The sequence below is a fragment of the Condylura cristata genome, unplaced genomic scaffold (genome assembly GCF_000260355.1).
Source record: "Condylura cristata isolate star-nosed mole 26May11 unplaced genomic scaffold, ConCri1.0 scaffold00015, whole genome shotgun sequence".
Lineage (NCBI taxonomy): Eukaryota > Metazoa > Chordata > Mammalia > Eulipotyphla > Talpidae > Condylura > Condylura cristata.
Genome location: NW_004567116.1, coordinates 29,706,729 through 29,729,207, shown reverse-complemented (window position 1 = coordinate 29,729,207; position 22,479 = coordinate 29,706,729). Strand labels below are relative to the sequence as shown.

The 22,479-nt window shown below is 46.9% G+C and overlaps 1 protein-coding gene across 1 annotated transcript in view; it reads left to right on the top strand.

The window, feature by feature from the left end:
• SPON1 (spondin 1, extracellular matrix protein) overlaps positions 1-22,479 on the top strand; it is a 232,254-nt gene that overhangs the window by 193,310 nt on the left and 16,465 nt on the right. The window contains exon 7 of the mRNA XM_004683028.2: positions 16,455-16,519. Coding sequence (XP_004683085.1) covers positions 16,455-16,519 — 65 coding nt within the window. The remainder of the gene's footprint in view (positions 1-16,454; positions 16,520-22,479) is intronic.

Sequence of the window (22,479 nt, the reverse complement as noted above, 5' to 3'; positions counted from 1 at the left end):
TCTTTCTGAAAATTGGCATTAGTTCATTTTGTCCCCTTACTTGCTTTCCTGTTTATTCCTTCAACCAATTAATTGATTCAAACAACATATTTTGTGAACATCATGAAGCCGGGAAAGTGAAGATGATTTAATCAAGGAAGGAGGGTCAAGGTTTATTGAGAATCTACTAGGTCTTAGAAAATACAGTGGGAATTTTCAGACTATCAACTTTACTCTTCACTTCAACAAATAAGGGAGATAGTGTTCCTATACCCATTTTATACGTGAAGCAACTGAGGGCCAGAGAGTGAAATGAATTGACTCAGGTTTGCTAGAAGGGAGAATCAGAATTCAAACCTAGGTCTGACTCACCTGGAATTTGGATGCAGGACATGAACGTATGTTGTAAAAATTATAATGCAGTGTGCTAGCAATGAGACTGACATGCAGTAATACGGAGCAGGATAATCCCAACAGGGAAAGACAAACCCACCAATCTCGATGGGATTCTTGACATTTCACAGTAATGGGGAGATAGATAATTGCTCCTAACGTATCTAGAGATGCTCTATCATGTTCTACTTACAAGATTCCTTTCTCTTGTGCCTCTCCCAGAGACTCTGATTCAGGAGCTCAGAGGTAGAACCTAAACATAAGTAGACTTCAAAAGTTGTCAACTGATTCTGAAGTATTACCAGTTTGAGGGCCACTGAATACAGCCCCTCCCATGAAGCTGCGGCCTCCCTACCTCTTGACACCAAGTGAGTGTCGTGAGTCCTGCCCCAGGTTCAAGGTCACTAGGTCAGAAAACACCATCCACCCCCAGCTTCAGGTTGGCCTCTCCTCTGCCACTGTAGTGTAATAGAAAGAGGAGGTTTCAGCTCCCAGCCCCACCCTAAGGAAGGGTGGAACAGAGCTGTGAGAAGCTAAACAAGACTGGGAAAAGGCTGAGGAGGGAAGAAGCAGAGCTCAGTGAGGAGACTTGGAGGAGGCACATGAAGCAGAGATACACATGAAGAAGAAGCTGCACTGGCTTCTCAGGAACCAGGTCTTGAGGACATGGAAGCACTCACTTAAAAGACATGGGTGAGAGACCCATGGGGAGGCTGACAATGGCAACATTTATCTTGACTTGGATTTTTATTTTGTTTTTTTCATCCCAGACTTGCCTTTTTCTCCTACCAATGGGTCCTGATTAAGAGGTACCTTAGATTTGTGGCAGGCTCAAGGGGCTCTCTGGCCATGCTTGATGCCGACCCTGTTTGCTGGGACACTTACCATCGGGGGGGGGTGTGATTTTGGGTGTTTCACTGGGAAGTTATTTTTTTTTTAAAGATTTATTTATTTGCGCATACAGAACTGGGGTACAGGTCAGAGGCTCAGGGGCGGTGAAAGGCTTCACCAGAGACAGAGTGGGGAGCAGAACAGGCAGATCAACGAAGTACACTGCTGAGGGGAGCAGCGGACAGGTCAGGCAAGAGAGGTCTGCCACACCATGTGGTCACCTCCGGGGCAGGCGGAAATCGAACTCATGCGGAAGCGGCTTTTAGATTCTCAGTGATGTGCTTTAACCCGCTGCGCCACCAGGGAGGATCACTGGAAAGTTATTTTAACTATATTTTTTTCTCATCTCTCCCTATTGCCCACTAATTGTAACAATTCTTTTCTATTGAAGTCTTACACATGTTTTGTCTTAAGCAGAGGATGACAGAAACTATTTAGAGCATGCGAGGCTTGCGGGTCCAGGTGACACAGGGCCACCCCAGTGTGAAATGGGTTGACCTGATGTGGATCCTCACCCGCATGCTTAAACAGGATTATAATGAGAGTCAAACTGCAGCATGCACAAAACGGTTAATAAAGGCTTACTTACTTATAAAAAAGGAGAAAATGAAGAAAGGAATGACTCAGGGAGAAAGAAAGAGAAATATTGGTAAATGTGTCCTACAAGTTCCACTGAGCTGGGACCCCAAGAGCATGCTGAAAGCTAAGATTAAACCAAGGACCCACCACCCTAAGTCCCACATGTTTGGTTATATACCAAAGCTAGCTGCTTAATGCCACCCTCAGTTCCCAGTAATCCTGGGACATTATGATGATGACATTATAGGATTTGTAGTCTTTGGTGTCTTGGATCTCTTGGTCTGGTCTGGGCTGGGCGGTTGAGGGGGTCCCATAAAATCCTGATTGTGTAGTTTGTTTAGGACATTGTCTTTCCCCATCCCCCAGCGGCCCCTCGGTCTGCCCTGGCACACCACCACCAGTGCTAAGCTAGTGTATGTTGGACAATCCACTTCCAGGAAAAAGAAAAAGTCCTGGTATGTAGTGTTTGAAATTTCCTTAGTGGAAATGCCATGGCCATATTTCAAATACGTCCCAAGGAGCAATCTCCCTCAAATCCTACAATGCTACAGCAGAGACTCTGAGAGTCAGACTGGATCCTGGGTATGAAAAGAAGGTATGGGGAGGTGTGGTCAGAAATGCTATGACAAGATTAACAAAATTAGAGTAATATTTTAACACAAAAATACCATGCAATAAAATTGTGCTAATCCCAAAGTCATTTACAAGAATTATAAAAACATTTGTATACTACCATAGTTAAGATCAACCAGTAGCAGAACATGTTAAAAGTTATAAACTTCTTGATTCAATTTTTATGTGTGTCTCTGTGACTCCAGAGTTTATGCCAGACTGGAATATGAGACTTTTGTGAGCATGAAAGTCCTGTGTCTGCCCTTCCATCCCCCACTGTCACTCCTACTTCCTCTCCACCTGCCCCCTCCTAATCTTTGTAAAGGTGGAACAGAATTTTCTTCCTTTGCCTCCATTCTTTGTTTCTTGAGAATTCCCAAATCCAGGTGCTTTGTGCAGAAGGAGGAAAAGAATTTACCTTGTAACTTTCTGGACACCACCTCATAATAAAAGACAGATTAATGGGGGTGAAGGGAGGCACAGTTTTGCTTGCATATATATAGCTATGTATGGGGACCCCACAAAGACAGGAGATTCAAAGGGCAGCCAACCTCTCAAGGCTAATGGAGTTAGTCTCCTTAACTGCAGCAAGTGAGGAGCACAGAAGCTCCCAGGCATCACCATGGGGGAGGGGAGAATTAGGTGAACTGGCAGGCAGCAGTGAAGTGGCCAGGAGCACAATGTGATCTCTAGTAATAGTTATCTTCCTAGCTCTGGCCCCCTTTCTAATATAAATTCCCTGACAAAAAGTCTCCTATGCAGAGCTTCTCCTGGGTCTGTAGTTTCTCAAAAGAATCAGCTCAAAAGAATCCTTAGACCAAAGAGGCATTGTTTGGGTGGTACCTTCACCCTTCACCTGCCACCACCTCACCTGGATGGCAAAACAGCCAAGTGGTAAGAATTAAACATGAAAAAAAAAATTTCTTTCAGGCAGTCCAGCTCCGTAGCAGTAAGGATCAGAGGTGAGTTGTAAATGATGGGCTCTTTCATCTGGCTCCAGTCTGGCAAGGATCTGGCAGAGAAAAATCCTTTCTGGATTTCATTTTCCTTATTGCTCTGAGCCACCTCTGGCAGGATTGTAAGCAAATCAAGTTTTGACCAATTGAAGCCTTTCCAAGTTTCATTCATTTATTAAGCAAATATTTATCATGTCCCTTGTGCTGGACAGTAGGAAAGAGGGACACAGAGATGAAGCCGAGACCTGTGCCCTCCTTGCGGTGTTCCTAGCTGGGGGGAGAAGGATGGGTGTTGGAGGTTAACTGCGGTTCAGAACTGAGCTTCAAATAGAGCTCCTGGAGAGGGCTGGCTACACTCCCCTGAGATGTCAGCTGCTTTCTGAAGACTATATAGATGAGATGGCCAGAACCCTGGAAGAGGGGCCATGGGAATGTTCACAGGCCAGGTGAGGGAGACCCCAAGTTCCCCAAACCTGTCTGCTCTAAAAGTTACCCATCCTAAGCAGAGTTGGCCCAAAGCAGGGCCACTAAGGCCCAAATGCCTACCACAGGCCAAAGCACAGTCTGGTGGGATCTGTGGGAAAGGGGCAGAAGAGGCCAATTGTTTTTATTGTGACCAACTCAAGCTTGTATTATTTCCATGATTTGTATTTTAGGACACAGAGAAAATTGTCCAATAGTTAGAGATGATTGGATTATCGATATTCTCTTTTTTAAAGAAAATGCATCTCATCAGAGAGAGGTTCAAGTGACAATAATGTCCCACACTCAGCCTAGATTGTAAGACTCAGGGCTGGCCGTGGGCCCTGGTTATGATGTTCCATGAGAATTCAGGGAGGAGTTTAAGAACTGTGATTTTTCAGCATCATCCTCCAAAATGTTGGATTATTGTGTCTAAGTCAAACAAGGGTGGAGTCTTCTTACTCCATAATTTCACACTTCACTAGGCCACCTTCCCTGCAATCTCCAATCTGATTCTTAAAAAGCAATAATACTGGCCCTCTCTGGTAGCACAGCGGTTGGAGTGCTGCACTGTGAAGCTGAGCCAAGCATGTCTGCTTCAGTGTGGGTCTGATCCCCGCCCAGGAGGTGACCCACATGGTGCGGCAGACCTCTTCTGTCTCGCACGCTGCTCCCCACAACAGTGTACTTCATCAGTCAGCCTGGTCTGCTCCCCACTCTGTCTCTGCTGAAGCCTCTCACCACCCCTGCACCTCTGGCCTGTACCCCAGTTCTGTATGCATAAATAAAAAAAGGAAAAAACATGGATATCTTTGGCAGCAATATCCAGCCTATCACAAGAATATTTATATCATTTATTAAATGTCCTTCAATGAAAAATTCTCTGGATTCACACTTAAGTCAGAGGTTCTCTTGGTTTCCTATTTTTAAACTTTCACCTGCAAGGGCCTTGGGACTTCAGTGTGTATTTGCTTATTATCTGTGAGTAAACTTAACTCTGACTTCCTGTTTGAAGTAACTTACCTAAAACCTGATTCACCTGCTGCCTTTCAGGGTTAGAAGCCAGCCGTGGCTTTTCCCAGGACAGGTCTGGAAAGGGCTGCAGAGAGCAGCACTCTAAGCTGGTAGGCCTTCCCGGCCTGCTGTGTTTGTAGAGAGCTTGTCACGTGGACAGGGCGGTACAAGCATTCTGCACGTTCCTTCCTATCTTATAACAAGCCTGAAATGTAAATATCATGATCTCCATTTCACAAGTGAGCAAATTAAGGTTCAAACAGTTAAGTAACAGGTCCAAGATTGCACAGTTAAACCAGAGAGCTTTCTATACCCCACTCTTAATACCATGCTGTTGCAAAATTGGATCATTCTTAATCCTGAGTAATATGTGATCCTTTTCAGATAGTATGTCCAAGCTCATAAACCCTCAGGGTTCATTGATAATCATTTTCTTCATCATATTATTTAAATGTGTACAAAGATAACTAGATATTAATTCCTTGTGCTTATAGGTCTCATGTGACTATATAAGCAAAATAACGATAATAGCACAAACAGAACTATAAACCTTTTAAGATGCTAATTAGGAGCATTCTTTTAATGTGGTGGGTAAAGCTGTTTTACTGCAATTAAATGACAGTTCACAATCTAGACCTAGTGCTGACTGCCCTGCCCTGGGTGTCTTGAGTGTCTGGTGAGCCCAGACACCAGCACCCTGTGGTCTAACACCCTTCTCCTGCTCTCTCATCACACTTAGCGTTTGGACTCTACCTGGTGAGAGTGTCACTGATTGATTAACTCTTCCTCTCTTTGTCCCACTAACTGAGCAGCTGGGATCTCCGGAAAGCTGAGTATATAGGAGGTTACCAAGGAATGTTCTTGGGAGCCACACATGAGCGGTGAGAAGAGGCAGCAATGCTCAAAGGGTGAAGCTGAGCTGCGCTGAAGCCCAGCAAAGGCGTCTGCCAGCGCCCCTGACTGGGGCCAAGTCTTCCAGAGTTGTCCTCACTTGGAGTCAAGGGGCCCGACCTTTATTCATACAACACAGTGCTCTTTAATAGAAAATATACAACGTCCTGCTCCAGGATGCCTCAGTAATAACGGGATAATAATTGTTTCCTAGTTGTGAAATTTCTGTAACCAGGTGATGCCTGGAAGAAGGCAGCCTGTGTGCACAGGTGATCTTAAATTCCTCACAGGGAAGCTTAGTGCCAGCAAGCAACACACAATTTCTCCTATCATCTTCCAGTCTCTCCCTGATCCTGAGGGTTTTTAGGAATGAGAAGGGTTAAGCTTTTACAGCTTATGGAGCTATCCCTTTGCATTTAAATAGCACCATTGAAGAAAGCAACATTTCTGGAAACTTATTTGATGCTCACCTTAAGGTGCTCTTATTTCTTCCCTGTCCAGGTCATTTGGACCTTCATGACTTAATAATTTGAAAGCTTTTTATGGAAATCAGTGGATAGAGGTAGATGATAAAGAAAAACATTATATTTAAGGACTTAGCAAAACCAACTGACAGCAGGCTGGGTCAGAAGCTGCTTATAGGGAAAGAGAAGATCTTCACATACAGATGAACGTCTTTTATTTTAAGATAATAAAGCCCAAAGAAGGCTAATAAGCTTTCAAATTATCAAGCAAATTACACATCAGATATCCTGTCTGTTCTCCCCTTGCTTTTCTGCGCCTTGTCTTCATTCTCTGCCCTGGCTGCCAGCCCACTCCATCCAGATGTCTGCTCCCCTACACACCCGCAGGCCACACGAAGGCCCCGCCAAAGCCTTGATGTTCTTCTCCAGGAAACCATGTGGACATAGCCTCTTCCTCTCCCATCCTTTTTTTTTTTTTAAGATTTATTTATTTTTGCATACAGAACTGAGGTACAGACCACAGGTGGAGAGACAGTGAGAGGATTCCCCAGAGAGAGAGAGGGGAGTAAAACAGGCCAATCAATGAAGTTCACTGCTGAGGGGAGCAGCGGGTAGGTCAGGAGAGTTCTGCTGTGCCCTGTGGGTCACCTCCCTGGCCAGGAATTGAACTCATGCTGGAAGTGGCTTTAACCTCTTAATGTTGTGCCTTAACCTGCTGCGCCATGAGGGAGGGCCCCCTCCCATCCTTTTAATAGCAATATATTTTCATAGTTCAAAATTCAAATGGATACACAGCAAAATATCCCATTGTTTTCTTTGTTCTGGGGCTACCCAATTCTCCTCTCTAAAGCACCCCATTTCAGTCAAGTTTTTATGTATCCTTCCAGAGAAACTTTCTGCATATAGAAAGACACACATACGTACAAATATTTTATCCCTACCATTTCGTTGTACAGCAGGAAATAGGTTGTTACACAAACTACAAGATTTACTATACTTTGGAGGTCATCTCATTTGTAATGTAGCTTTTTCAATGATGAACCCCCCCCACCCCCAAACAACAACAAGACCATATGAAAACACACACATATATGCTTCTGGATCTTATATACATACATATATATATATATATGACTATCTGCTGCCTTTGGGTTCATCATTAAAGGAGCAATATCACAAATCAGATTCTAACATATATTCAATTGGAAGGTAAGGTACAGAGTAGCAGTCATCACTGTGCAAGGGAATACGGGGATAAAGAAGACATAAGGTGTGTGTGCGTGCAAGTTGTGACAGGTGAACAGACACTGGTGATATTGCTGAGTGAGAATGTCAGATGTGTGGTGCTTTTTCCCCTTTTGTTTGTTTCTTTCTTTTTCTAACTTCCTGTAATTTTTTTTTTTTTTGGTTTTTTACTTAAGGTCCTCATGTTAGTATGTAAAGTATTTTTCCCCTTTTCACATGCTCTAGCGCCTATATTTTATAATGCTGAAGTCTTGATCAGTGAAGGCTTCCTCCTGCACAGCTGTTTCTAAAATCCCAGCAGCCCTGCCTACCTGTCCCTGGCCTCACCCTCGCCCTCTCTGCTTTTCTTTCCCCCAAGATCAAATACCCCTGGCCCTTGACTAACTGCCCTTTGGTTTGGCTCCCTCTCTGGGAATTGGCCAGGGATTGCTGTCTCTCATTTCCTGGGCTCTGTCTCCTGCACCCGGGTACAGCCGGCCGGTGCAGCATCTGCTGGGTGAGTGGGCCCTTGCCCTCTGCCCTAGTGAGCAGCATCAGTAACCCCGTTACTCTGCTCTCCTCTCCAGGACACCGCTCCATCTTGCCCCTGTCTGACTCTCACCTCTATCCTTGCAATGACCCCGCTCCCCACAGTGAGCTCTCTCTCCTGCAGCAACAGTGTCTCTTTCTATATTGGGCTCTACCCTTCCACATGTAAACTTGCCCTAATTTCACTCGAGCTTCTCCTGCTCCTCTGCCGTTTTTTTTCCATCTTCCCTTCCCAGATGCCTCCTCAGAAAGAGCTTGCTGGCGGACTTCCCCTACCTGCTCCACTGTCACTCTTGGCCGTGACCTGCTGGCTGGTGGTGGTGGTGGCAGCAGCGAGCACATAGCACAGGCCACAGAGGGGACAGAAGGTCTGCAGGGAGCTGGGACTAGCGGGGCAGGAGGGAGACAGTAGAGAACTGTGGAGGCAGTAGAGGGAGTGTGGGGGGCAGCAGAGGGCTCTGAAAAGGCCGCGGGACAGGTCCCAGGCTCCTGCTGCCTCCCCAGCTACTCCTTCTTAGCACTTGGTCTCTTCCTCGCCCACGTCTCGCCTGCACTCGCTCCCTGGCACACTAGCATGGCTTTACCCGCCACCCACATCCTGTGACTTCCAAATTTATGTCTCCAGCCTCATCTATCCAGCTGCCTACATGACGCCTCCCCTTGGACTCATCCTTGACCCCTTTTTGTTTTATACCCATGGGCAGTCCTGTGGCTTCCATTATGTCTTGCATCCAACATCTCATCCCCCTTTGCACGCTCCTGGTGCAGGCCACCTGCCTGGGTCTCTGATGCCCCCCACCACTCACCCACTCACATACACACACACATACACACACACACACACACGTACCCTGCCAGGCTTCTTCTCCTCAGCAGTCAGCAGAGTCTTGTAGACACACATACTCAGTGCCACTCCTGCTCACAGACCTTCCAGCAGCCTCCCAGCCCCCGAGGAAGGACCTCTCTAAGGTCCCCTGGAAAGGCAGCAAAGGCCAGCAGCTTCCTCTAGCTTGTCATTAATTAATTGTTTGACCTACTTATCCATTATTCATCCCTTAATCGTTCCCTGTCTTCCTTTCCCCAGTCAGGCTGGGGACACAGGGAGGACACAGCCCAGCCCCTGCTCTACCATTGAGCTGCCCTAGAGGAAGGGAGGGAGGGGGAGACAAGGAAGAGGGGTGAAAGATGTCAAGGTGAGCCTTTGAGGCCACCGAAAATGTTCCCACAGGGCCGGGTTGGCTGTTGTTGACCTTGCAGGTTGCCTTTGGGGACAATCAGCCACACCTGGTTGGTTCAGCCTCCCCAGGCTGCCTCTGGCCTGGACACTGCCCCTATCTGTTTGAAAGTCCACGGAACCTGCTCACCGGGCTCTCTGGTGGGATGTCAGACTCTCACCTGGCCTGGCCCGCTTTACTTCTCTGCTGTGGCCCTGGTAGTAAGGTTTGTCTCATTGCTGGAGCTAGGTTAGAGGAAGAGGAGGAACACCTGGGAAGGTCAGAAGGTGGGAGGGGGAGCTGAATATGCCCATGGACCTCTTCCACTCAGACTTTTCACTTTCCGGGGCACTACAAAGGACAGGAAGTCCAAAAATGAGGTTAACCCAGGACTGGCACTTTGGTCACTAAAGAACAAGCTAAATCAATGTCTGTGGCTGATCCCAGTACATGCAGAGAGAGAGAGATTGGCCTGTCTCTGGCCATCCCAGCGCTGCCATCCTCACAGCGGCCCCCTCCAACTGGCGTGGGTGGAGACCCCTGGGCAGGCGCCTGGGGCTCTCATAGGTCCTTCCTTTCCCGTGTCAGAGATGCCAAGATACTTTCACAAAACCGTCTCGTGGGAAAATTGTTATCTATAGACATTATGCAATTTTCCCATCGGAATAGCAGGCTATGTTTGAAAAGAAATAAAAAGAAATTGAATTTGAGATGCTTCTGTGCAGCCACATCATCTTCTGGCAGCCCTGTTAATGGGCTCCAGATACCTTCTCTGGCTTTGAAATGGCTGATCAGACAGCAGTTTGTGATGGCAGCTGCTTGCCAGGGGCAAGGCATGCCACGAGCACTTACAACGGCCAGCCCAGGTCACTGAGGCCAACTGGTGCTCTGACCTGGGTTCCTAAAGTGGCCCCTGCGACCTGGCCCTTCTCCTGTCCTAACAAACACCTGCTCTTCTGGCATCCACCAGCTCCAAGCCCTGGTCTGTCACTGTCATCTGGCACAGTTCTTCCCAGGCTAGTGGAGTGCTGGCGGGTTGGGGCTCAGATACTGGCCCTGTCCTCACTACAGCCTCTTTCTCATTCAACGAATGCTGAGAATGAGCCCAGCACAACTCTAAATACACTCAGCACAGCAGCCAGCCATACAGGTCCTTGTGCACATGGAGCCCTTTGTGAGTGGCCACTGAGCCCTGGGGACAATGTGGCCATGGGTGACCTTGACTGGCACCTTTCAGAAGAAAGACAGGTCTTCATGACTTTCTCTGAGAAATGGAGACCGCTGGCTTGATGCTTGAGGGCTACTGTGCAAACTGTAAAGGCCAACAAACATGAGTTGTCTGATTTTGTTTAGGACCCAATAAACCCAGAGTCTGTTGAAATGATGGGCGGCAACCGTTGGGCACAATTGATTTTAAAGATGCTTATTGCTCCATTATCACCTCATAAAACGGCTCATTTCCTGCTGCTCATCACCAGGACACTCACCTAGGGCTGAACAGATTCTCTCAAAGGTGGGGACCACCAGGATTGGAAGCGGGAATTCTGAGAAAGGGAAAAAGCAAACTTAGGGCAAGCCCTCACCTGTCTTTATACAAGATGGAGGGAGGGAGCCAGCCGACCGGCCTGTGCGCAGCCCCCGGCCCTTAGGCTCACATTCATACTCTGCTCACATGTGGCATTTCCCGATGTTGATGTGATATTGACCCTGCACTACAAAACAAGAGCTCCTTGGAGAAAACTGGCAGCCAGGGGCAGCCAGGCTGTTGCTGGGGGGCGGGGGGCAGAAAAAGAGCAAAATGAGAAAGGATGAGCAGTGGATGGGGAAAAGAAGAGTAAGTAGAAGTGGAAAGAGCATGAGTTTTGGAGTCAGACATGTTTTGGAATCATGGTTCCTGGGTAGTCTTTAGCGAGTCACTTGACTTCTCTGAACCTCAGTTTTCTCATCCACAAAATGGGATAATAGGAACCCCATAGGTTTTTGTAAGAAGCAAGTCACCAAATGGGGGAACACGCAATGGGCTGGTATCTGTGTGCGACCCCTCCACTTGTATTTAATATCAACTCTCTAGCAGTAACAGTTTCTCTCCAACTCAAGAGCCTCCTTTCTTAAAGGAAACCGGGTGTCATAATAGAATTCACAGTATTGTAAACACTGGAAGTCCTTTGGGTGTGGTGGGGAGAGACTACCCAGCCTTCCCGCAACACCACTCACCCTAAATAGTCTCCTCCTCCCCTAAACAGCCTGTGTTCAAGGGCAACTTGTGGGGTCTTCAGAGTCAAGCTGCGGTTTAAATACTCTCTTGGCCATTGACTAACTGTACAATTAATTAGGCTAAATAAATGTAACTGAAGATTAAAACAAATGTACCTTCCTTGCATATGTGTTGTAGAGATCTAATAAGTCATATATATAAGGTAATTAAGGTAATTCCTAGCTCAAGGAAACAACAGGTCACGACTGCTAATGCTACTACCCTTCCTACAGTTCCCTCCCTCTCTGTGAGTTACACCCCATTTTCTTCCTGTGGGGAAAGGCTTGTCCTTCTGCCTGACTCCCAGACTGCAGGTGTAGGGGAGGTCACCGAGTGTTCAGGGAGTTTAGCCCAGTGTCTCCGGGAGCAGAGGGCCTCATCACGGACACACGAGTCGTAATTCAGAACTGGGAGCTACAGACAACTGTGCAGGAGCTGAGACGATGCAGGGATAGAGAAGGAGATGAAGAGCAAGGCAAGGAGGAGGCGACAGCCACAGTCTTTCTCTATGGAGGAGGAGGCAATAGCCACAGTCTTTCTCTATGGACCCAGCTGAGGGGCTGGAGGTCTCCCTTTTTGCACGCTGACTCTGGAGTGCATGGTGCAAGGTTGGTCCAGACCCCAGACTCACTATCTTGTGTTTTCTCTGCTCAGACGTGGCATCTTCTGAGAGTAAGTGCTTCTGCCTCTGACCCATGCCAGCATGGTTTTCCCTCCACATGAACCCTCCTTCCTCTGGATCTGATCTCCTGGCCAGGTTGGGGCTGTGCTATTTCCACTTGGTGCCAGCAGCTATGAAATTTGAATAGAATTGTGACAGCTTCACAGTAGGTTTACCACAAGCAAAATTAATGAACTTGTCCTCTTGAAGGTGGAGGTGATGACATGTAGTTTCTTTTTTTTTTTTCTTTTAAGTTTTATTTGCCGGGTATCTAGGAAAGTGCTGACCTTATCCACACCAGCAGGAATGGTGTGCACCCTGAAATGTGTTATTTGGAAAGAGTCCTATGGGGGATTCAGAAGTGCTGAGGAATCTTGAGAGATCCCCATTGTGCCTCAGAGACATGTTAAAATTGCTTTTTATTGAATCCTGACGTTTAGATCACTCACTGTGAATTTAAATCTTTCTTCAGGATGTAAAGGGGTCGTCACCCCAGTGCCTGGTCCAAGACTCACCCAGCCACATAAACCTCCCAGTACTTGGAGCTGGGCTTAAATATGGGGAAGTTCTCCTGAGGCTTTGTGGGTTTGTCGATGCAATGCTATGCTCCACTCTGTATAAAGCAGCACAAATCGATTCCAATTCCATCTTGGCCTGACTGTAAATAAGAATAAGGAAAAGAGCTAATCGTTATGCTAATATGGGCTCTGTTACCTGATACATTATGTACATGATACATAATATAAGCAGCTTGCATGAATTATGTCATTCCCATCCCCATGCTGTAGACACTCTTATTTTAATCCCATTTTACAGATGAAAAATCTAAAAGTTCAAGACACTTGCTGGAGACACAAACTTAGAATGATACCATCACGGTTTGGATGCAGGATGACCCCAGAGTATGAGCTGAATCACACTATCTCCTTCCTGCTAGATTTGTAAATATTAAATACTCAAAAAAGACTGACAGTACCCAGTGTGCAAAGTCCACAGTCCATGAAGACACAGGCACACCACGTTCTTGCTGGGGTATAAATTGTATAGACATTTGGAGGACAATTTGGCAAGCCTACAAAAATGTAAATTTGTTTTCTTTTGATCGTTCCTAGGAATTGATGACACAGCCATGTAAACAAAGAAAACACATACTCAAGTGGCCATCAGAGCATCACATATGGGAACAACTCAATATCCACCAGTAACACTGCTCACATGAATTAGAGAACATCTGTGTTATCGAGTGTGACACACTCATAAAAATGAAGAGGTGGTAGGTAGCTAGGGAGGTAGATAAAAAAAGAAGGTGGCTTAGCTTTTCCAACAATTTCTGTTGACTGTCCATAGCACTTGGGTATGACCAGGGACAGGTCAGTCACTCACTGATTCTGTAGAACTTTGGTTTTCCTTCTTGAACCAAAATGTTTAGCTTTTGAAATAAACTTTCCAGAATCCTCCTGTTTTATTGCATCAGATAACACAGTCATGACAAACAAGAGACAAGAAACTGTTGATCACGCACATAGCACATAAGCACCAGATGAAACAATTTGCAGCAAGAAGCTGTTCTAATGCACGCACATGAGGACTCGCCACCCTAGAAGCCTCCTCAGCTCTAACACATAGCAATGGAATTTTATCATCATAAATAAGCACTAAGAGAGGGCACAAACAATTCTTGCTGTTATATACAGCAAAAGCAAAATCAATATGTCATTAGTTGGAACTTGAAAACCAAGATCTAATTATAATGCCCAGTGAATTGCCAGCAGTCTGACTTGATGACTACTTTAGCTCCACCCACATTGATTTTATTTTTTGTGAAGTATTTCTTTAAGGGCAAAAGGATTGTCATCAGACAGTATCTCGTTATGCGATCTCCTATCTTGGATTTCTTCTTTATAAAAATTGATGTGATTTACCATAATGTGAAGAATTCCAACAATTTAAAAATCAGCAAAGGGAGAGCAGTCACATCCCAGATGAGGGGGGCAAAGCGGAAGGCAGGGAAGATGCGCATGTGCAATGAGCTCAACATTTACATTGTGTGTGATGCTAAAACTTTTTATAATGAGCATGTATTGTTCTGGAGATAAAGATCAAAGAAAAAAGAGGTGTATCGTAGCTAGATGATGAGGGCCATGTAGGCAAAATTCAGGAATGAAGAAATTGTCACAGAAGTTGTAGGGAAGCCCCTGGTGGGCTTAGCCAGGTAATGGTGGGGTGGATTAGCAGCAGTATAGAAGATGGTTTAGGGAAAAGCAAGAAGATACTGGAGACAGGGCTTTGTTAAGGTATGAGGCTAGGAAATGGCAAAATGTTACCATGTGAATGCAGCAGGTCTTGGGGCAGAAGGTGAAAGGAAGCTGGCGATGTTCCAGGTCAGCCTCTGGCATTGGGGCCCAACCAGGGCAAGAGCAGGCTCTGGGGTCACAGGAAGAGCTCAAGGTGGAACACAAGACAGATGAGGTGACTTCAGGAAAGCCAGGTTCTGGAGACACTGCCTGGCATCAGGGAGATAGGTCGTGTTTTGATGTGATTTCTTGCTCCTGTCATCATTCAAAAGATATTTATTAGGAGTGATGAGGATACAGTCTCAACAAATAAACAAATCTACGAAAAATGTAAACCATTCCATTGTGATTTGGAAATGCTTTAGCCGCACATATCTGAATGTGGGGGTGTCTCTGCATGCAAGGATTCTTTCCTCTGAACACAAGAGGGGACCCCCAGGAAGCCTGACAAGGCACTTTTAGGTTCCCTGGGGGAAAGGAGGCCTGTTTCTGTTACCCTGCGGCTTGTCAGTGAAGGCCTGGCTTCTGCCCTTCACCCCATCCAGGACCACCTGTAGGTTCCCATCTTGAGCCCCCTCCTCTCTAAGGCCCACTGCCACCCGCAATCCATTCCCTGGGGTTGAATGAGTGCTCCGGCCTGGGCCTCAAGTCTGTGGGATTGTCTAAGCAAGATACTGAGCAACTAAGAAGTTCAATTCATCCCAAATATATCCTAGTATTCATCCCCTACTACCAGGCACAGAGCTTAGGTCTGAGGCAGAGCTGTGAGCCAGCCAAGCAAGTCTCTGCCCTTCCACAATTCAGGAACAAGTTCAGTTAGCAATAAGGGTCTTCTTTCCCCAGCTGGTGACTTACTGGACTTTTCTATGTATGATGGCCTGTCATGTCTTAGCACTGCAGAGCCCCAGTCAGGGAGTGGGGAGGTCCAGCACCTGCTGAATAAACTCTGGGGAATGACCCGGCCAGCGGTGAATTTCAACCTGCAAAAGTAATAAACCTGAAAAGATCAGGATACTTATTACCCAAAAGTGTTATTGAAATAAAAAAACCCAAAGAGGGTCCTCTCTGATGGTGCAGCAGGTTAAAGAGCAGCATTATGAAGCTATCCGTGGCCACTGCAGCCTGAGTTCGATCCACAGCCAGGGAAGTGACCCACAAAGCACAGCAGACCTCTCCTGACCCGCCCACTGCTCCCCTCAGCAGTGTATTTCAGTACATCTGCTTATTCTGCTCCCCACTCTATTTTTGGTGAATCTTCTCACCCTTCCACACCTCTGGCCTGTACCCCAGTTCTTATATGTATAAATCAATAAATTTTTAAAAATCCTAAGAAGCCTCCAAGTAAAGTTAATAAAGATAAACAAAGTTCTGATCTTTGCCCATAATGACTATCTCCTGCTTTCCTTCAAAATGTAATTTATCAAATTCTTCTTCAAAAATGCCTTTGGGTCCTCTGCTTTAAGGGCCCCCTACACACTGTCTAGGGTGACAGAGCAAGACAACATGAGTGGCAAAGACATGCATGCTGGGCTTCCTTGTGAATTTCCTGTCCAAGGAGACACTGAGGGGGAGAGGGGTATCTTCCTGGAAGGGGGGACAGAGGTGCACAATCCCCCAGGTCAGGTAACAGCTAAGCGTGGCTGGACACAGCACATGCCCTGCCCTCTGGCTGGACACACAGGCCAGTGTGACATGAGGTAGAGTCCAGGCCAGTGCTTGGCTCCAGTAGGCAGGTAGGGGCTGAACTGGAAACCAATGGTGTGGCTCAGGGGACCCTTGGGAGTCAGGACCAATCAGGCACAGGGACCCCCCCAGCACCACCACTCCACTGCGGCTGTTGAGACTCCAAGCTAAGACTCCCACACCCTAGGGCGTGATGGCCCCTCACCTGGCAGGTAGAGCCTTAACCACAGGTAAGAGAGTGGCAGTGGAGACTGTCGCCCTGTCAAAGCCTCTTGTTCCCGTGACCCCGACTCTCCTCACTAAGTATCTGTGGTCTTTTTTTTTTTTTTTTCAGAGTGACGAGGTCCTTACCGTCATCAAAGCCAAAGCTCAGTGGCCAGCCTGGCAGCCTCTCAACGTGTAAGTAGTAAAACAGACCCTGGCCCGACCCTGCCCTCTGCCTGTGCTCAAACCACCACCTACTGGCCACCGCGCGCCATAGCACTCTCGGGGGTCTGACGGGCGAGGCGTGCTGCGAGCGAGGAGCGTGGACCTTGCGCGTCTTCTAGGGCGGCGGGCGTGGTCGCTGTGCCCCTGGTCGTTTTAACTCGACTCAGACATAGCTACTCACCACTGAGGTCGCTCACGCGCTCAGGTCCACGGGCTGCACGTGCACGCGCCCTCACAGCACACGGGCGCGCGCGCTGGACCAGCCCGCCTCCCCGAAGCTATCCAACCCGGGAGCCTGTCACCTCCGCCCCCTTGCGGGCTGGGGCTCAAGGGCAGGCACCAGGACATCTGGACACAGAGCTGTGGGTGCCAATTTGTGGCCCACTAAGGGACCCGTCTACATTTTTCCCCTTGGGGAGCCTGCGTTGAGAAAGGGGTCAAGTACAAAGCAAGTTGTGTATAGAAAGGACAGAGGAGAGGAGGGGGAGAGGAAAGGAAGAAACAGAGGAATCCTTTTACCTTGAGCACCTAGAATGTGCCAGTCGCCCAACTAGATACGCATGCCATGGCCCCTTTAGCCCTCATTCCACCCCACTCGGTAGGGGCTGGGAGGCTCGGGGTTGTAGGACAGGTCCCTCCTCGCTCTTGCTCCACCTGTGGAGGGGCTCCAGTGGCAACCATCTCCAGCTGCCACCGGTCCCTCCCACTAAGCAACCCCTCACTCATTTTCCACTTTTTTTTTTAATTTTTTTTTATTATTTTTATTTTTTTTAAAGATTTATTTATTTATTCATACAGAACTGGGGTACAGACCAGAGATGCGGAGAGTGAGAGGATTCACCAGAGACAGAGTGAGGAGCAGAACAGGCAGATCAACGAAGTACACTGCTGAGGGGCTGAGGGGAGCAGCGGGCGGGCCAGGAGAGGTCTGCCCCGCCACGTGGTCACCTCCGGGGCAGGCGGGGATCGAACTCATGAGGAAGTGGCTTTAGCTTCTTAGTGCTGTGCTTTAACCCGCTGCGCCACCACGGAGGTCCCTCATTTTCCACTTTTTAATCAACACGATCTATATCTCAACCAGTCTGAGTTCTGGTGTGCATGACATTGGTGGTGTGGCCACATCCAGTTGTCTGCACCAAAACGAACTAAGAAAAGTTTGACTTTCACTCACTCACTCTGTATCCTTTCATCAAGAGTGACCGGAACATTTCATGGCCTTACTAATGCTTGTTGAGGGTGTCCAGGGGGCCGTGCTGTGGAAGGTGCTCAGGGATATACTGGGGAGCAGACAGTTTCTCCTGGAGCTTATGGGTTAGCGGGAGGGACACTAAGCAAATGATGACAATTCTGCTGTTCATGTAAAGACATGAGGTGCCGTAACAGTGTTTGATGGACACTAACCAATCTAGCCTGCAGGTCAGAGAACATTTCCTTGAGGGAAGGAGCTAAGACCTCCGGAATCTATAGGTGTTAACTAGTAGAGAAGCAAAGCAAGAGAACATTCTAGAAAGTCTAGAAGATCAAGCACAAAGGCCCTGAGCAGAGAACAGAGCACAATGAAGATACCAAGCAGCTATGGTGTAACTAGGTCCCGAAGTGAAATGTGAGAGCTTTGCCACGTCAGAGATTTTGATCTTTACATTAAGCGTAATAGGAAATCATTGAAGGGTTTGAAGAGGGATGACAATAGGATCTGATTTACATTAAAAAGAGTAACACTGATTCTGATATGGAAAAGGCAGAAGTAGCTGTGGCAGACCAACGAGCCAGCAATTGCAGAGGCCCTAGAGTGAACTAACTGTGAGGGCGGAGGGGCAGCAGCAGATGGCCGACACCTGCCAGGTGTTTGTTGGCGGGACAAAAGTGGGAACAGTTGAGGAAGTTCAGTGGGAAAGGCCTTACGTCCAGTTAGAGAGGTGTTGACAAGCCCATAAGATATCTGGTTGGGGCTCTGTGACCTGGGGGAAAAGGGGGAAGAGTGATACAAGGGGTGTCATCAAGGACTAGGAGGCAGTGCACCTGTGAGAGGGAGCCAGAGGATAAGGGTCAGGCTTGGTAGTGAATGCTGAAGACGCCAGCTTGCTGCCCAGGACAGCTGCCAGCAAAAGAACAGGAGAGGAGCTGCAGCCACGCTGTAGAAGGGGCTGGTGCCAGGGAAGCCGCAGTAGCGCCCAAGGGCAGCGTGGCCAGTGCCGATCCAGGAGGTGAGGGCTATAAATGTGCCAGAGATTTGCCAACATGCTGATGTCAGTGACCTTATTGAAGACCCTCTCTGCTGAGGAACAGGGAAGGGCACAGCCGAGAGCCCTGTGATATGTCAACAGAAAAGGCGGTTATGGAGTCAACGACTGATGCTTCCGTGAGGTTTGCCGTGAAGAAGAAAGACTGGGCCACCACTCGGAGGGGATAAGAGTCAAGGAAGTTTGTTCGTTTTTTTTTCTCCCCCGTTTTTAAGATGGGAGAGAGACTGTTAGAAAAATTGAAAAATATGTTGTCAGACGCCTGCCTACTTCTCGCCCACTTCCTCAGATTCCTTGAGCCCCCAGTTGGAACAGGATTAATTGATGGGCAAACACTCAGACCTCCCAAACACCCAAACACCCAAACCCTCCGCTCAGTGCTACCAGCTTGTTAAGGGAAAGGAATTTTCCTTTGATTTTCCCACACCCCACGCTCCCCTTTTCCTCTTCCAAATCTCATTAGGAAGTCAAATTAGGAAGCCGACATGAGGCAAGTTTTGTTTTGCAGAAACAGCACTGCCCCTCCTCACTGGGCCTGCTCCATTGAGGTTAATGGGATTCCAGGCTCCCTCGGGCCAGTGCAAAGCCAGGGTGACCTACTTTGCAAGGTCCTGCCCGTGGAAACTGACTTGTTTTTCAATGATCTTCATCTTTATCCCCAGGACCACTTCTCAAAGGACAGCCATGAATGAACAAATTAGCTGCTGACTTGTTTAGCTCAATAAATCAAGCTGTGGCTCTGAGAGCCCAGCGCACAGGTAGAGACAAGGAAAGACAGATTCGGAACAAAAACCCACATTCTTCACTGGGTCCTCTGGCGCCTCGGCAGCAAAATGCCCAGGTTTCCTGCAAATCAATTCTGAATCTCACCCACTTTCTTCAGTTTGCGACGGATTCCTGGACAATTTTAAAATAAGTTTCATTCCTTTTTAATCATGAATCCTGTAAAGCACTGATGTGAATTATTTCCAGCCACTGTTTAATTAACATTTGATTTGACAGTGCTCCATGTTTTGGGACATAAGAAAGGTGGGGAGACTGGAGACACAGTCTCCCTTTCCAGAAATTCTGCCTCTGGAGGGGCTGTGTCCTCATAATTACCCAAAGTCATAATTTTCCAGGAGGCCAGAGACCATCCTTTTCTCTCTAATGGAGGATGGAAGTTTCAGGGCTTTTCCTGCTTCCCGCCCACCCGCAATGCTAGTCCAGATCCAACACAATGACTCAGGAGCCTGAAGAAAGATTGGTGTTGGACTAGAGGAGCCAGCGGTGGATACTACTGGTCAGACGGACCCTGGGCCCTAGGGTCCACCAGGTTATTTAAACAGTTTTGAAGACTGGAAACCTCGCCAAACCTGCCTCCAGCCACACAGGCTCTAGCGAAAGGCTTGCGTGCCCCCTAGTGGCTGAATTTAGTTTCTACAACGTCAACTTTACTGGCGAAGAACGATGCGGGACAGAACCCAGCATTGAAGCGACCGAAGTCTCACTACTGTGGCACTGCCATTTATAAGGGGATAATAAGGCAACAGAGGGTAGGCGTTTTACCCTGCGTTTCTTGTGGTGTTTTGGAAATTTCGTTGAATGGAAAAGCTAAACTTTTACCAAAGCAGCAGTTTCTTCACAAAAAGCCCTGAAACGATGGTGTTCCCATTTTGCAGATGTAGTAACTGCAAAAGATGCGGGGTGAAAACCCCCTCACAGAGCTGCTAAGTGACTGAGCCCAGATCTAAAAGAGCAGCTTTGTTTTCTCCACACCACTTTGTCTTTGTAAATGTTAAAAAGTGAAACATTTGTTCACATCTTCATTTGGTTTTCATTTTTCTGGTACTGTTTATCCATAACATACCATTTGTGGTATTTTCTGACAGATTTGGGTGCATTCTGTAGATACTGTACAGTAGATATTAACATTTGTCACACCTCATGGAGAAGTTTTTGCTAACATGTCATTTTTTTTCTATAAAATTCTTCCTTAGACAGAGGTTTCAGTTACCTTTTAATTTTTTTTAAACTGAAAAAATTAGTATTTCTCTAACAGGCTAGAAAACTTGACTTTTTCCCCAGGAACCTGTTTGACTCTGAATTGTGTGTGTCTATTTGATATTAGATGTGAACCCTATTTTTTTGTTGTAACTGGGTTAGCATGACCCCACTTGTTGAACAGTCTTACCTTCCCCCCTCCCAGTTTGTGACATCTGTTTTGTTTAAGTCTTGATTTAAAGTGCCTGGTTTAAATGTCTGTTTTGTGTAAGTCTTGATTTAAAGCTCTACCATCTCACTGATTCATATTTCTTTTGACCTGAACATCAGGCCAGTTTCATTATCATGTTTTCTTATATATTCTGTTATATGGTATGTCTCCATCAGCTCTCTTTAATAGAAAATTCATATAAATATAAATCTCAGCTAGAAAAAAAATGAAACCAAATTAGCAAAATATCACATATGGGAAGCCATGCCATATAAGAAAATATGAATAAAGATTTTTGTTACAATTTGGACAAGTGAGAGGATTCCAGTCACATTTAGCATTTCCACAAGAAAACTCACTTATATTCTAATCCCTTTCATTATTTCAAATAGTATTTTTAGTGTAGAAGTAATAAGTACTTGAGGTGATTTTTTAATTAAAGTTGAAGGTCAAAGGAAGTACAAGAAGTCCATGTTCATTTCCTAGATTAATTCATTTATTTCAACAAATATTTGAAGAGAACCCATTGCATGCCAACTTCTAAGCCAGACACTGGGTTACAGCTACAAGACAAAAATGGCCGCTACTCTACTGGAACCTAGTGGGGAAGACGGAATGAAACAAGAAACCCTGAGGAGAATGTGAGATCTGTGGGCTCTGAGAAGGTATACCTAGACCCTCAGCACCGTGAGGGGCGGTCATACCTCCGGGTCATGCCTTGTAAACTTTCCAGTCAGTGGTAAGACAAATGAGCTGGGTAACTGAAGATGCTAGAAAATCTCTCCCTTACAGATGCAAGTCGCTTCTGTTGACCATATTACCGCAACTAAGGGTAGGCATTTTGTGTCGGGATTGGTTGCCCCATATTTCCTACCTCTGAATGACCAACCTCTGGAGACTACTTTGCTCAAGCGATACATTTGGGTAAAATGCCATTTGCAAAGAACAATTTGCATCAGGCCTTACAAAAACACAGGCAGTTCTTGGATGGTTACATCCATCAGTTGGGCAGAATATCAAGAAGGTGTGCTGAGTGGGGTAGGTTTGGTTCCTCTGGTTCTGGATTCCTGAGCAGAGCTGGTTTAGTCTCTTAAGTTGTCTTGATGAATAATGTCACCATTGGGTCTAGGGTATAAATGACTGACCTGACACAAAGCCAGGTGCCCTGGGAGGTGGGCAGGTAGTCATCCTCCTGCTGACCTCCATGTGGAAGAGGAAACTGACCCCAAGGGCCTGCTGCACCCCCAGCGGCTAAGAGCCAAGGACAGGTGGGGTGCAGAGACGCCCCGGTGCTCTGCCCGGCCCTATTAAGAAGGGACGCCCATGTCCTATTAGCCACTGGGTGCACAATGCTGCATCTCCTGAAGCACAATTCTTTAGAAGCTGCTCAACCCCTGGCCTGCACGCCAGGATGGGCAAATATAGGCAAGGAAATCAGTCCCCAATTTGTGCCTCTCTGAACAGCCAGCAAAGCCGTGTGAGACACGAGCCGCTTG